Here is a 17,087-nt window from a genome sequence, read left to right as displayed (position 1 = left end):
TTTCCATGTCTTGGCCTCTGTGAACAGTGCTGCAATGAACATGGGGCTACATGTGTCTTTATGTATCAATGTTTCTGAGGTTTTGGGGTATATACCCAGTAGAGGGATTGCTGGGTCATAAGGTAGTTCTATTTGCAGTTTTTTGAGGAACCACCATACTTTCCTCCATAATGGTTGTACTACTTTACATTCCCACCAACAGTGTATGAGGGTTCCTTTTTCTCCACAGCCTCTCCAACATTTGCTATTACCCGTCTTGTTGATAATAGCTAATCTAACAGGGGTGAGGTGGTATCTCATTGTAGTTTTGATTTGCATTTCTCTAATAACTAATGAAGCTGAGCATCTTTTCATATATCTGTTGGCCATTTGTATTTCTTCATGGGAGAAGTGTCTGTTCATGTCCTCTTTCCATTTTTTTATTGGATTGTTTGTTTGTTTGTTGTTGAGTTTTATGAGTTCTTTGTAAATTTTGGATATTTGGCCCTTATCTGAGCTGTTGTTTGAAAATATCAGTTCCCATTTAGTTGGCTGTGTGTTTATTTTGATATCAGTTTCTCTTGCTGAGCAAAAACTTTTTATTCTGATGTAGTCCCATTCATTTATCTTTGCTTTCACTTCTCTTGCCATTGGAGTCAAGTTCATAAAATGTTCTTTAAAACCCAGGTCCATGAGTTTAGTACCTATGTCTTCTTCTATGTACTTTATTGTTTCAGATCTTATATTTAGGTCTTTATCCATTTTGAATTAATTTTAGTACACGGGGACAGGCTGTAGTCGAGTTTCATTCTTTTGCATGTGGCTTTCCAGTTTTCCCAACACCATTTGTTGAAGAGGCTTTCTTTTCTCCATTGTGTGTTGTTGGCCCCTTTATCAAAGATTATTTGACCATATATATGTGGTTTTATTTCTGGGCTTTCTATTCTGTTCCATTGGTCTGAGTGTCTATTTTTCTGCCAATACCATGCAGTTTTGATTATTGTGGCCCTATAATATTGTTTAAAGTCAGGTATTGTAATGCCCCCAGCTTCATTCTTTTTCCTTAGGATTGCTTTGGCTATTCGGGGTTTTTTATAGTTCCATATAAATCTTATGATTTTTTGTTCCATTTCTTTAAAAAATGTCATAGGAATTTTGATGGGAATTGCATTAAATTTATATATTACTTTGGGTAATATGGCCATTTTAATTATATTTATTCTTCCTATTCAAGAACAAGGAATATTTTTCCATCTCATTGTGTCTTTTTTTATTTCTCTTAGCAATGCCTTGTAGTTTTCTTTATATAGGTCCTTTACATTCTTCGTTATGTTTATTCCTAGGTATTTTATTTTTTTTGTTGCAATCGTGAAGGGGATTATTTTTTTGAGTTCGTTTTCTAATATTTCATTGTTGGCATAGAGAAAGGCTATGGACTTTTGTTTGTTAATTTTGTATCCTGCGACCTTACTGTATTGGTTTATTGTTTCTAGTAATCTTTTTGTGGAGTCTTTTGGGTTTTCGATGTATAGGATCATATCATCAGCAAAAAGTGATACCTTTACTTCTTCTTTTCTGATATGGATGCCTTTTATTTCTTTGTCTTGTCTGATTGCTCTGGCCAGAACTTCTAGCACCACGTTAAATAAGAGTGGAGAGAGTGGACAACCCTGTCGTGTTCCTGATTTAAGGTGGAAAGTCCTCAGTTTTACGCCATTTAATATGATGTTGGCTGATGGTTTATCATATATGGCCTTTATCATGTTGAGATATTTTCCTTCTATACCCATTTTGTTGAGAATCTTAAACATAAAATTGTGTTGTATTTTATTGAAAGCCTTTTCTGCGTCTATTGATAAGATCATGTGGTTTTTGTTCTTTGTTTTGTTGATATGGTGTATTACGTTAACCGTTTTACGTATGTTGAACCATCCTTGAGATTCTGGGATGAATCCCACTTGATCATGATGTATTATTTTTTTAATATGTTGTTGTATTCGGTTTGCCAGTATTTTGTTTAGTATTTTAGCATCTGTATTCATTAGAGATATTGGTCTGTAGTTTTCTTTCTTTGTGCCATCCTTGCCAGGTTTTGGTATGAGGGTTATGTTGGCCTCATAAAATGTGTTTGGAAGTATTGCTTCTTCTTCAATTTTTTGAAAGACTTTGAGTAGAATAGGAACCAAGTCTTCTTTGAATGTTTGATAGAATTCACTAGTATAACCACCTGGGCCTGGACTTTTATTTTTGGGGAGGTTTTTAATAGTTTTTTCTATTTCCTCCCTGCTGATTGGTCTGTTTAGGCTTTCTGCTTCTTCATGACTCAGTTTAGGAAGGTTGTATTGTTCTAGGAATTTATCCATTTCTTTTAGATTGTTGTATTTGGTGGCATATCGTTTTTCATAGTATTCTACAATAATTCTTTGTATATCTATGATGTCTGTGGTGATCTCTCCTCTTTCATTTTGGATTTTATTTATTTGAGTCCTGTGCCTTTTTTCCTTGGTGAGTCTTGCCAAGGGTTTGTCGATTTTGTTGATCTTTTCAAAGAACCAGCTCCTTGTTTTATTGATTTTTTCTATAGTTTTTCTGTTCTCTATTTCATTTATTTCTGCTCTGATTTTTATTATCTCCTTTCTTCGGCTGGTTTTGGGTTGTCTTTGTTCTTCTTTTTCTAGTTCCTTAAGGTGTGAAGTTAAGTGGTTTACTTCGGCTCTCTCTTGTTTGTTCATATAGGCCTGAAGTGATATGAACTTTCCTCTTATTACTGCTTTTGCTGCATCCCAGAGATTCTGATATGTCGTATTTTCATTTTCATTTGTCTGTATATATCTTTTGATCTCTGCGCTTATTTCTTCTTTGACCCATTCATTTTTTAGAAGTATGTTGTTTAGTTTCCACAATTTTGTGGGGTTTTCCCCCTCTTTTTTACAGTTTAATTCTAGTTTCAAAGCTTTATGATCAGAGAATATGCTTGGTACAATTTCAATTTTTCTAAATTTGCTGATATTGTCTTTGTGGCCCAACATATGGTCAATTCTTGAGAATGTTCCATGTACACTAGAGAAAAATGTATACTCTGTCGTTCAAGCAGATAAAATTTGAATTTAGATGTCCAATTTATCCTTTTTTCCTCTTATCATTTGTGCTTTTTGGGTTATATCTAATAAATCATTTCCTAATCCAAGGTCATGTTTTAAGAGTTTTAGGTTTATGTCTATGGTCCATTTTAAGTTAATTTTGGTATGATGCAAAGAAAACGTCCACACTCACCTTTTGCATATGGATATCCAATTGTCTTGGCATCATTTTTTGGAAAGACCGTTCTTTTTTGACTGGATTATTTGGGCATCTTTGCTGAAAATCAGTTGGCCATAAATGTAAGCATATAAATGGTTATTTGTTGTACTGTTCATTCCTTACTCCAATGCTAGATTTCATAAGGCCTCATTTTAATCATTGTAAGTATAAAACATTCGTACCAAATACATTTCTCTTAAGTGCAATTGCGTTCTTAATTATAGTTACTTTTTGTACATATGTGAATTCTGTGTGTGTATAAAGATTATTGTGAGTTTATATCAAAGCTAGAACATTTCCCCCATTTCTGTGGAACCTTAATATCTTAATATTTGGGCATTTTTGAAAAGAAGGTCGTTCTTGTTGGATTTGTTTTGCCGAGGGAGCCAGAAAGTTTCAGACTCTTACATCACTTAAGCTGCTTGTGTAGTCTTTCAAGAAAAAATTAAACCAAGATCCCTTAAGTGATTTCCATACAAAATTAATGCTTCCCTCGACTTCTGCCAAATGCAGTGATACATTTATGCAGCAGATGCCAGAAAGTTTAGAACTTTTATCTGGAAAGAATTCAGATATTTAAGGCAGAACGCATTTGTGCCTGGGGCAATATAAGGACCCCACCTGTGCCTTTTTCTTGTCTTCTGGGTGTTTTCATTGTGTTTCCAGAAAGGCATAGGCAGATACTTCTTCTATTTTTAAATCTTTTTTATGAAACACAGTTTTAATTTTATAAGACCAGATCTCACTTCAAGTTTCAAAATATGCGTTCCTCAGCATAAAATGTTTGACAGACACCTAATGGCCTAGTGCTTTAGCATCCATTTTAGAAGACACAGATTCAGAAAATTTGAGCCATAGAACCATAGTGTAGTTAGTCACCGGCAGATGGAATGTAGATTTATACTTCATACATCTATATGCTAGGTCAGTTGCTTTTTTTCCTTCTATTATTTTGAGGACTAGCTCAACCTGTTAATATGCCACTGAAAAAAAAAAGGAACATACTTAGTTGCTGGGCTTATTAGATTTAATACTTTATTTATGGTCTGAGAAGAGCAGAAAGGCATTAATTAGTATTTAGTGAGTGTCTGCTGTGTTCCAAGTATTGTCCCAGACACGTTTACATCCCTAATCTCATTTAATCCTCACAGCTCCTCATTGTGGTAGTATTATCCCAGTCTTAGAGACGAAGAACTTTAAACAAGCCACATAATGATAATGATACTCGTGTGCGGCCTTTCATATTGTAATTCTAAAGTTTCATTTGACTTTTGGAGATGTTCAGTTATAAAAAACGGAGAAACTATCCATTTATCCCCACTGTTGTAGAGCCAAGTGTAGAAAGAAAAGGCACACAAGGACTTTCTCAGTGTTTTGTGCATATTAACTATGGGAAGCATAGTGAACAAAGAGATAGGAGACAAGTGAGCAATACAGAATACATTCAGCAGGGGGTAAGGTTTTATGATGTGAAGATACAAATAGATATTTATATGCAAAAAAAGAACCTTGACTTCCTACCAGGTAAAAACTAATTCAAATAGATTATGTAAACCTAGATGTAAAACTTAAAACTATAAAACTTGTAGAAGCAAACATAAAGAGAATTCTGTGACCTTGGTTAGGCAAAGATTTCTTAGATATAATATTTAAAATTTTGATAAATAGGACTTTATCAAAATTTAAAACATCTGCTATTTGAAAAACTATTTTAAAAAACAAAAGGCATGCAATAGACTTGAAAAATGTTTGCCGAACACATATCTGATGAAGAACATGTATCTAGAATAGCTATAACAGACAATAAATAAACAACTGAATATGTAAAACAGGCAGAAGATGGGAAGACATACTTCACAGTGAAGAAAAATGGACAGCAGCTGGTAAATGGGAAGAACCCCAATATTATTAGTCATTTAGGAAATGTAAATTAAAATCACAATACCAGTACATACCTATTAGAATGACTTAAAACAGCTGGTAATACCAACTGCTTTCAAGGATATAGAGCAGTTGAAATGAAAGATCTTCATAAATTAGAAGATATACAGTACTGTATTTATGGATCAGAATAGTCAATACTGTAAGATTTCAATTCTCCCCTAACACATCTTTAGATTCAGTGCAATCTCTCAAAACTCCAGAAGCGGGTCTTTGACATAGAAATTAGGTAAATTGATTTTAAAACTTACATGGAAATGCAAACAACTTGGAACAACTCAAACAATTTTGAGAAAAGAACAAAACTAGGGAATTTGACCATTTTCCATATTCTAACTCCCATATTATAACACCAATCATGTAAGTTGTAATTACACATATTAACATCTCTTCCTTCTACAAAATGAGCTCCTTAAGAGTAAGGTCTGTATTTTTATTTTTTAATATTGATCTGCCTAGGGTCTGCACCATCTCTTTTCTTTTATTATTCTTTTGGGTAGGACGCCATACCTTTTTAATGACCTATTTTTTTTTCAGTGTATTTTTTAGTGTATTTTATATAATAGTGCCTTAACATATAAGTAATTTAGAAATTAATGTGTGTACCTTGGGGGTATACGTGCAACAATTTTACTGGTCAGAGTGTGTAGTCAGATGTGTTTGGTGGCCACTGCTTTCGAAGATCAGAACTAATAGCTCTGGTAGATTGGAAGTAGTGTTTGCCATTTGCTATTTGATTTGGCAACATGACACAGATGGTTCACTTTATTTTAGTGACGTACCTCCCTTATAACTGGAGAATGTTTTTTTTTTTTTTTTTTGTATTTTTCTGAAGTGAGAAGCAAGGAGGCAAAGATAGACTCCCACATGCGCCCAACCAGGATCCACCCGGTGCGCCCACCAGGGGGCGATGCTCTGCCCATCTAGGGCCACTGCTCTGTTGCAACTGGAGCCATTCTAGCACCTGAGGCAGAGGCCAAGGAGCCATCCTCAGTGCCCAGGCCAACTTTGCTCCAATGGAGCCTTGGCTGTGGAAGGGGAAGAGAGAGACAGAGAGAAAGGAGAGAGGGAAGCAAGTGGGTGCTTCTCCTGTGTGCCCTGGCCGGGAATCGAACCCAGGACTTCCACATGCTGGGCGGATGCTCTACTGCTGAACCAACTGGCCAGGACCTGAAGAATGTTTTAAATTGCAAAATTTTTTTGAAATAACTATTCAATTTATATGTTTAAAAGTTGAAGCAGTCTTAATGGCTCTTTTGTATTTTATATTCCTTTCTTTTTGGTACATGGTACATGAAAATCTCTTTATTCTTTTTAGGACTGTTAGGACATGGGAAGTTGAAAATCCAAAGAAGCAAAAAAGTGTGTTTAAACCGCGGACAATGCAGGGCAAGAAGGTCATTCCCACCACATGCACATACAGCAGAGACGGGAGCCTCATAGCTGCTGCCTGCCAGAACGGGAGCATCCAGATCTGGGACCGAAACCTGACTGTAAGTCAAGGGCATCTGTCTGTTTGTCTTAGAAGAAAACTGCTTCACCTATAAGACAGACATGTTACAGGGTTATTATGAAGGTCAATTTCCTGAGGTTAGTCCTCATTTGAACTTCAGTGTTAGTTGATAAAACATTGGAACTTTCGCTGTAAACAGCATCTCAGCAAACATTCCAGCTTCATATGTACCAATGCGTATTAGATTTTGTTTTTAAAATAAATTAGGTCTTTTGGTATAAAAATTTAAAAAGCACAGTAGTGTAGTTTATTATATGGCATATCAGTGTGCTTGAGTTTGAAAGTGAAGGACTTGATGGTAATATAAAACAAGACTAAACAGAGAACTAGAAAACATTCTTGACAAGATTTTAAAAAATCAGGCATCTCCAGGATGATTTGTCAGTTTTTTAACAATTATTTCTATAGTAATTTAAATAATATTTTGTCTTAGCATTCAATGACATTACATTTGAATGGGTTTTGGACTTTTCCTTTAGAATTTAGGTCATTATTGGAATAAATAAATTTTGAATTGTTGAATTGGAAGGGAATATAGAATTCTATAACCATAGAAATAATAAATATAGGAGACTTTGACTAAATCTGTGAATTATCAATAAAGCTTTAAAGAAGGCTTTATATGTATAGGTGGTAAAATAAGAATTTTTGATAAATGGAATGATTCTATGGTACAAATGTTGAAATGAAAATATACACTAATGTTATAATACAACGTGTTTATCTTATTTTGGTGAAAGGTTCTGGTCTAATGATTAATTAATTCAGTAAATATTTGATAAGTGACCGCTATTTTGCAGGTGCTGTGCTAGGCACTGGATGTATTGTGGATTATCAGAAACTCCTGCCCTCATGGAGTTTACATTCTAGTTCCTTTTAAAAATTATAAAAGTAATGTCTTTTAAATAAAATTGCCCATCAAATATTTACCTTTTGAAAGGGATCCTAGGAAACAGAGTTGACCTTTCAGGCAGGTGAGTTAAAGTCTGTGTTCTTGAAATAAGGTAAAAAGTAATGATAGGGGAAAAAAAGAAACCAGGTTTATAATGCTGAAACTATTTTTGGCATTTTCTGTTTGTCAGACCCTTTTATTTCTGTTTTTATCTTCACTGTAAACCCCATAAAGTTTCATAATAGCACAGAGATTTTAAAAATCCTTTGAATTGTAAACTGACTTTTAACTAAGCAATAAATTTTTTAGTAACTGGCTTTCATCATCTCTGGGTGCTGTTGATTTAAACATAGAAATTCTAAACCATGACGTTTTCTTGTGTAGCTGTAATAGTGGAGTGTGTAGTATGGTACATATATATGTGTGTCCCTCTCTTAGGACCTTTATATTTTTCTAAAGTTGAATGTAGGTTTTAAAACCTGGCCTTGAAGTAATGAGTTTCTTTTGTTTCTGGTTTTGTAGAATACAAAGCTGTCTGAATGCCAGTTCTCCCCCAGCCACCAAATCTTTTCTAGCCATTCTTCTTTTTTTTTTTTTTTTTTTTTTTTTTTCATTTTTCTGAAGCTGGAAACAGGGAGAGACAGTCAGACAGACTCCCGCATGCGCCCGACCGGAATCCACCCGGCATGCCCACCATGGGGCGACACTCTGCCCACCAGGGGGCGATGCTCTGCCCATCCTGGGCGTCGCCATGTTGCGACCAGAGCCACTCTAGCGCCTGAGGCAGAGGCCACAGAGCCATCCCCAGCGCCCGGGCCATCTTTGCTCCAATGGAGCCTTGGCTGCGGGAGGGGAAGAGAGAGACAGAGAGGAAAGCGCGGCGGAGGGGTGGAGAAGCAAATGGGCGCTTCTCCTGTGTGCCCTGGCCGGGAATCGAACCCGGGTCCTCTGCACGCTAGGCCGACGCTCTACCGCTGAGCCAACCGGCCAGGGCCTCTGGCCATTCTTCTAATCGCAGTCTTTGATTCTATTTTGTTAGAACTTGGTGGTATACAAATGTATAGCTTATTAAACCACATCCCACTCATTATATGTCATTTATATTCTTACATTCGGATGTGAATTTGTCAAATCGAGAAGAGGCTTGGTAGCAGGAAATACAGCTTGGCTTTATTTTTATTTATTTTTTAAAAGAATTTTTAAAATAAATTTTATTTATTGATTGATTGATTGGGGGGAGAGAAAGAGAGCGAGAGAAACATCAATTTGTTGTTCTTCCGATTTATGTCAGTGAGTTACCCAACTAGGGCAATGCAGCTTGCTTTTAAAATCAGATTTTTACTAGACTTTGGGTGGAGAGCACACAGTGCAGTCTCCAGATAATATATTATAGACTTGTACAGCTAAAAGTTACATAATGTTATTAACCAATTATATGGCCAGTAGTCACGGCCATCGTGGCTATGCACATGCAGGTTCCCATTAGATTCAGACAGATGGTAAAGAAACAGAGCCAAAAAATGGTGGGCCATTCCTTTATTAAAGTCTCACACCGGCTGACGAGCAAACACACAGGGCTCCCAAAGCCACTGACACATTTTCCGGTCTCACAACCAGGATCTTCTCCAGTTTCTCCTAAAATCAAAGCCCCCCCCCCCCCCCCCCAGTCTCAGTGGAGCTCACAAAAGCCCCTCAGCTCTCATTCCCTGTCTGCACACCTTCTCTCTTCTCTGCTTTCACTCTGCAAAAATGGCTTCTCTCTCTCTCCCTGCCATCTTGGCTTCTTTCTCCTTACTCTTCCTTTTAAAACTTTTTTTGTCTTGAAAACCTCTACTCCAGCAAACATTAAGATAACAATGGCCCCTTCCAAGAAGGAAGGTAATTTGTAATTTCACAAACATACCTGGCACTGCCCAAAGCAATTTTTTTTTTTCATATTTTTCTGAAGCTGGAAACGGGGAGAGACAGTCAGACAGACTCCCACATGCGCCCGACCGGGATCCACCCAGCACGCCCATCAGGGGCGACTTCTGCCCACCAGGGGGCGATGCTCTGCCCCTCCAGGGCGTCGCTCTGCCGCGACCAGAGCCACTCTAGCGCCTGGGGCAGAGGCGGAGGAGCCATCCCCAGCGCCCGGGCCATCTTTGCTCCAATGGAGCCTTGGCTGCAGGAGGGGAAGAGAGAGACAGAGAGGAAGGGGGGTGGTGGAGAAGCAAATGGGCGCTTCTCCTATGTGCCCTGGCCGGGAATCGAACCCGGGTCCCCCGCACGCCAGGCTGACGCTCTACCGCTGAGCCAACCGGCCAGGGCCTGCCCAAAGCTATTTTTAACAATAAAAGTGAGTACACTCAAAAAATACAAATTTGGCCCTGGCATTAGATACTAATAATGAAATAACTAAATATGATACTAGGTGGATACTTGAAATATTGGTGGGATCGCTTTATAAATTACATGATTGTCTAACCACTAGGCTGTACACCTAAAAGTAACATAAAATAATACTGAATGTAGAAAAAACAGTACATAAAAATTGTCTTAGTTATATGAAAACATAATGAGGTAGAATATGACAGAGAGAGATAGTGAGGTAAGTTTTGGTATGTCCTTAATAATGTATAAACATATAATTTGTATTAACGTAGGTGGATTTTTAAAAATTGTTTTCATGTCTCTCTCAAGTCTAATTTCTGGCTTTTAAAGTATTCCCAGCAAGTATGGTCTTATGAATACCTAGTGACTTCTGTTCATATGAAAACACCTATCAAAGTATTTTGACATATTTTGTTCAAAGCAGTGTTGCTGTCATTTAATAGCTATTGAGAATCTGCAATATGCTAGACTCTTTACTGAAAATACTTTCTTTATTTTCTTGTATTACAATCACTATTTGTAGACTAAGCAGAGGTTTGGCAAACTCATTAGTCAACAGAGCCAAATATCAACAATACAACGATTGAAATTTCTTTTGAGAGCCAATCTTTTTATTATTTATTTATTTATTTGTTTGTTTGTTTTTCTTATTTTTTATTTTTTTTTCTCTTTATTCATTTTAGAGAGGAGAGAGAAAGGGAGAGAGAGACAGAGAGACAGAGAGGGAGAGAGAGAAGAGAGAGAGAAGGTGGGGAGGAGCTGGAAGCATCAACTCCCATATGTGCCTTGACCAGGCAAGCCCAGGGTTTCGAACCAGCGACCTCAGCATTTCCAGGTCGACGCTTTATCTACTGCGCCACCACAGGTCAGGCGAGAGCCAATCTTTTTAAACGTAAACTATATAAATAGGTACATTTCTTATCGAGGTAGCGCCCGCACGTGGTATTTTGTGGAAGAGCCACACTCAAGAGGCCAAAGAGCCGCATGTAGCTCGCAAGCCACAGTTTGCCGACCAGGGTACTAAGGTATCGGCAGGAAAATGGGGATTCATTATATTCATGGAGTTTTGCCTTCCCTAGATTGGGTGATGGGAGGGAATAATATTTGAAGTTTGATTTGGTAATAAGTCCTACCAGCAACTTGACCCAGTTTCCACCTGACTGCTTCCTACTGTTCCCCTGGCCCGCAACCCCAGCCTCGGTTCTGGGTCTGTCCCTTTTGTGAAAATGACCACACACTACAACCCCTTCCCAGGTAAGCCTCAAGCCTGCGAGATACTGCAGACATTGCTCCAGCTCAGTGGTTGATCACTGCCCACACACTCTCAGCCCTGCTAGGGAATGGGTGGTCTGGATCGGAAAGCTGGAGCAAGAATTAGTAATCCCCTCAGGGGATAGGCTTCTTGGAAAATAAGGCCGTGGTGGATAAGAGAGCAGGTATGGAAGAGAGAGAATACAGGAAATAAAGTCACCAGTGGTAACTTACATCCAGTGTACCACAGAGCTTCAGATGTCTCCTGTCACTGGCAGATAACCCATGTTAGGATTAGCTTGATTTACATCCTTCCATACCTTTCCCTTTAACATGTATATATGCAGATTAAAAGGTTTTATTTGTTTTAACACAGAGAATTTACAGTTTACTTAATGTAATTAAGTGTAGCATGGACAACCTTGCAAGTGAATAGATACAGTTCTAATTTGTTCTTTTCAATTTTTTTTATTTAAATGGAATCATGATTTTATACACGTAGAATATATACTTTCCAAAAACTTATTGTTATTACTGTTATTTTATTGATATTATTAATTGCCTTTCCTTTCCAATTTCATCATCCTGTCCCAACCCCCAAATGCTTGCAAATGACTTGGCATGTATCCCTCTGTACTTTTCTTCACAACTCTGTAATTGTATAGATCTATGGACCTAGCCATCTCTGTAGATCAGGAATATTTCACCTGGTATTTCTGAGTACCCATGGCCTCACTGAGAAAGAGACAAAAGACAGAGGCGTCTTTTCCCTTCTTTCTTCTGAGACTGATCACTTAACAATTCACAGCTTTTACACAATAACTGTTCCAGTTAAAACAGGGAAATACTGCATATAGGGGAAAGAAGTACATTATGAGGGGCAAATGACATTTTTAAAACAATTTTAAAAAATCAAATTATTTGTAAAATTATTCTAATATCATTTTTTGAGAAAAAATGGTGTATCTTTGGAAAAATATAAACAGCAATATTAAAAATTCAAACAGATTTTTATCTTGTCATTAGACTTTATACTGGGAATCTAGCGAACTATATATGGACAGCTAACAGTCTACTGCAGAGTTCTGGAGCACATTTTGTAAATGGTACCTAGACATGCAAGTACATGGAACTGTCTATCGGTTCTGAGTTTCCTTAGCTGCTACACCTCATCTTCTTTATTCATGAAACGAGGGCATGATCTCACCTTTCAGGTCATTTTGAGTTTTATATTAGGTGATGCATTTAAAGCATCCAGAATAAGACTTGTTGCACAGAACAGGTTCTTAATAACTGTTGGTCTTCTTCCTCCTTTTTCTTTTTAGCTCCTCAACATTTCATGGTTTTTGTAGAATGATGAAGTTAGATCTCAGGGTGGTATTTATGCCTATGAAAGTGTCATGAACCTGAGTCTCACAGGTATTCTGGTGACTAAAGGTATGGCTTAGGAAAATAGGAATGCAGGTCTCTCCTATAGGCAGTCATTCACTGTGTTAAAATACAACCACCATCAATAAATAAGAGTGCTACATTCTCATTAGTGTGCCTGAAGAGATGTATGAATTTTAGTTATTTTTTACAAACAGTTACGAGAAAACATCTGAAATACATATTACTATGTAGTGTTTTTGACATGTTATTTTTCAAAAAATATATCATTAGTACAAAACATAAACATCCATCAAAACTGTGAGAAATTACTATAGGTTCTAAAATTCTAATTTGTCAATTAATGAAAGCTTTAAAGTTCTACTTTTAATGCACTTGTAAAATGTCATATACTGTTGGAAGCAACATTTTAAACATCAGAATAGCCCTGGCTGGTTGGTTCAGTGGTAGAGCGTTGGCCCAGTGTGTGGATGTCCCGGGTTTGATTCCCAGTCAAGGCACACAGGAGAAGTGACTCTCTGCTTCTCCACCCCTCCCCTCCCCCCCAGCACCCCCCTCTTACAGCCATGGCTCTACTGATTCAAATGATTTGGCCCTGTGCACTGAGGGTGGCTCTGTGGCCTCCACTCAGATGCTAAAAATACCTCAGTTGCTAAGCAACAGAGCAATGCCTCAGATGGCAGAGCATCGCCCCATAGGGGACTTGCTGGGTGGATCCCAGTGGGGATACATGCGGGAATCTGTCTCTCTGCCTCCCCTGCTCTCACTTAATTTAAAAAATATCAGAATATACTGGCTTTTTGAAAAAAGTTAGGCTAAAAGGCTTTCAATAGGCCCTGGCTGGTTGGCTCAGTGGTAGAGCGTTGGCCCGGCGTGTGGAAGTCCTGGGTTCAATCCCTAGCCAGGGCACACAGGAGAAGCGCCCATCTGCTCCACCCCTCCCCCTCTCCTTTTTCTTTATCTGTCTCTTCTCCTCCCGCAGCCAAGGCTCCATTGGAGCAAAGTTGGCCCAGGTGCTGAGGATGGCTCCATGGCCTCTGCCTCAGGTGCTAGAATGGCTCCAGTTGCAACAGAGCAGTGGCCCTAGATGGGCAGAGCATCGCCCCCTGGTGGGCATGCTGGGTGGATCCCAGTTGGGCGCATGTGGAGTTTGTGTTTCTGCTTTCCTTCTTCTCACTTCAGAAAAATACAAAAAAGAAAAAGAAAAGAATAAAAGGCTTTCAATAATTATTCTTACTTTTTTGGGATTAGGAATAATGCAATAATTGATTATAAGATTTTCAGTTGAACATAGTAAGTTCAACAACAAAATCATTCAGGTCTGATCCTGCCTGAAATGACAGAAAAGACATTTTTAAAATGTCTTTATTCTATGGATGAAGAAAATAAGATGGCAGCAGAAAAGAAAAGTCAAGATACTTTTGAAAGCTAAAAACCAGATGCATGAGTGGTAACTGATTTGACCACTAGAGAAAGCCAAAACCTTAGCTAGGTGATGGAAGCGAGTAAAAGACAACTGGTTTACCCTGCAGTTCCCTCTGCCCTGTGCAGCCAGAGGACTTGCTCTCCTGCACCTGCCCCGATCCTGGAAGACCGAAGATGACTTGTAGAGCTGGTCTGTCCAGACAAAGCTGAGATAAGGGGAAACGGCTGTTTCCTCTCCCACTCCTCTATTGTTATTATTGTAATGGCATTTATTTGGGTACTTACCGTGGGCTAGGCGGTATTTTAAATACTACTTTACATGTAATACTTAATTCTTACAACAATTATGTGATGTAAATACTATTACTGTCATTGAACAGCCTAGGAAACCCACACACAAAGAGGCTGAGTCGCCTCCCCAGTATCACAGTTAGTGAGTAACAGAGCTGGGAGCCAGTCCCGGGCAGTCTGGCTCAGGCATCTGTACCAGGGATTAGCACTGTGACCCACATGCCAACCGAGCCCACCACCGACTTTGGTATGGCCCGCAAGCTGAGAATGGTTTTTACATTTTTAAATGGTTGTATCATTTTTCTATGGCTGCTGTAACAAATTTATCACACACAGTGGCTTAAAACAACACAAATTTATTATCTTACACTTTTTTTTCTTAAAAAAATAAGAGTTTATTTGAGCCAAAATGGACTAAACTTTCCTGGGGCAAGATCTCAAATGCTCCGTATTACCTTACATTTCTCTCTGTAAGCTAGAAGTCTCACTGAGCTAAAATCGAGGTGTTGGCAGGACCGTTCCTTTCTGGAGGCGTCAGGGTAGAATCCATTTCCTTGCCCTTCCCAGTCTCTCGAAGCTACCCACATTCCTTGGCTCATGGTCCCTTGTGCCTTCCATCTTGAAGGACAGCAACAGTGAGTTGAGTTCGTTTTATATCGCTACAACTCTGCCCTCCTCTTCTCCTTCCCTCTTCCACTTTTAAAGACTCTTTGATGACATTGGGTCTACTCGAATAACTCAGGATAATCTCCCTATTTTAAGATCAGTTGAATAGCAGTGTTAATTCAATCTGAACTCTTAATGCTCCTTTGCCACGTAAGATAACATGTTCACAGGTTCCAAGCATTAGGAACAATGATTTAAAAAAAATCAAAATAAGATAACTATGTAATGACACATCAAAATTATGTGAAATTCAATATTCAGTGTCTACAAATAAATTTAATTAGAACAGCCTTGATCATTCATTTTTGTTTTGTCTGTGGCTGCTTTTACACTATAATAGCAGAGTTGAGTAATTGCAGCAGACGATATGGTCCTCAAAGCCTAAAGTATTTACTGTCTGGTCCTTTACTGAATAAGATTATGACATCTTACATGGAGTTCCTAATCAGCTCTCCATTATCTTACTCCTAGATTAATGGGGAAAAAATTACCAAACATTTAAGACAATCCTCTAACATAAAATACAGAAACTAAAAGAAACAGAATAACTCAGAGGAGAGAGAAAGATAATGTAAGAAACAGAAGATAAGGCCCTGGTTGGTAGCTCAGTAGATAGAACATCATCCTGGCATTTGGATGTCCCGGGTTCAATTCCCAATCAGGGCACACAAGAAGAACGACCATCTGCTTCTCTCCCTCTCCCCCTTCTCTTTTTCTTTCCTCCCACAGCCAGTGGCTCAATTGGTTCGAGTGTGACCCTGGGCACTGAGGATAGCTCAGTTGGTCCAAGTGTGTCAGCCTCAGGTGCTAAAAATAGCTCAGTTGATTTGAACATCAGTCCCAGACAGATTGCTGGGTAGATTCCAGATGGGGCACATGTGGTAGTCTGGTTATCTCCGCTCCTATCACTTGGAAAAAGGGGAAAAAAAGAAACAGAAGATAATTTTTAAAAATTATATTTAATATCACAGAAAAAAAGAATACAAAAAATTCTGAACATTTAGATTTCAAGAGAGAGCTTTTAGAAATTAAACTGATGATACCATGGGGGAAATCCACAGAAATATTTTGAAAAATACAGTCAAGGAAATACTAAAACACAGTAAGACAGAAAAGATAGATTTAAAAGGGTCAATTTAAGATCCAGTATTTGACCAGTTTTAGAAAGAGAAAATAAAAAGGAGGGAGGATGGAATTAGGTTCCCTTCTCTCCCAAAAGTTTCAGAACTTAAAAAAACCCACAAATTCATTTCCAAGTATGATCAATCGCTAGAGTTTATTCCGTTATATTGGCAATTATGTAAAAAAGATTTATGTTTTTTTTTAAAAACATATAAAATGGTTAAATTATGATTATTGATGATTATAATATCACCTAGGAATTACCTGGTAATTATTTTTAAACCTGTGGACCAGCTTATTTAAATATAAGAAGCTCTATGAAGATTTGGGAGGTGATCAGAAGTAGAAGTAAATTTTTTCAGCATTTTTGTGTGTGTGTGTATATGTGTGTATGTGTGTGTGTGTGTGTGTGTGTGTGTGTGACAGAGACAGAGAGACAGAGAGAGGGACAGATAGGGACAGACAGGTAGAAAGGGAGAGAGATGAGAAGCATCAATTCTTTGTTGCGGCTCCTTAGTCTCCTCAGTTGTTCATTGCTTGCTTTCTCATATGTGCTTTGGTGGTGGTGGTGGTGGGGCTACAGCAGAGCTTGTGACCCCTTGCTCAAGCCAGCAACCTTGAGCTTCAAGCCAGCAACCTTTGGGCTCAAGCCAGCGACCATGGGGTCATATCTATGATCCCACACTCAAGACAGCAACCCCACGCTCAAGCTGGCACCTCGGGGTTTCAAACCTGGGTCCTCTGTGTCCCAGTTCAACACTCTATCCACTGCGCTACCACCTGCTCAAGCTTTTTTCAGCATTTTTAAGAATAAAATAAAATTTTAAAAACACCAAATTCAGCTGCTTGTTATAGTCTGTCTTCTCCTTATTGACACCACCACTCTTTGAAACAGCCTTTTCTCCTGCCAACTTCCCTCCAACCCTCTAGACTCAAGGCAGCTAA

At 38.3% G+C, this 17,087-nt stretch overlaps 1 protein-coding gene across 1 annotated transcript in view; it reads left to right on the top strand.

Moving 5' to 3' along the window:
• The window catches only part of WDR70 (WD repeat domain 70), a 281,551-nt gene that overhangs the window by 156,893 nt on the left and 107,571 nt on the right, over positions 1-17,087 (top strand). Inside the window, exon 10 of the mRNA XM_066378869.1 lies at positions 6,539-6,713. Coding sequence (XP_066234966.1) covers positions 6,539-6,713 — 175 coding nt within the window. The remainder of the gene's footprint in view (positions 1-6,538; positions 6,714-17,087) is intronic.

This window comes from Saccopteryx leptura, chromosome 1 (assembly GCF_036850995.1).
Source record: "Saccopteryx leptura isolate mSacLep1 chromosome 1, mSacLep1_pri_phased_curated, whole genome shotgun sequence".
Taxonomy (NCBI): Eukaryota; Metazoa; Chordata; class Mammalia; order Chiroptera; family Emballonuridae; genus Saccopteryx; species Saccopteryx leptura.
Note: the sequence above shows the minus strand (reverse complement) of the source record. Positions and strands in the feature narration are given on the sequence as shown.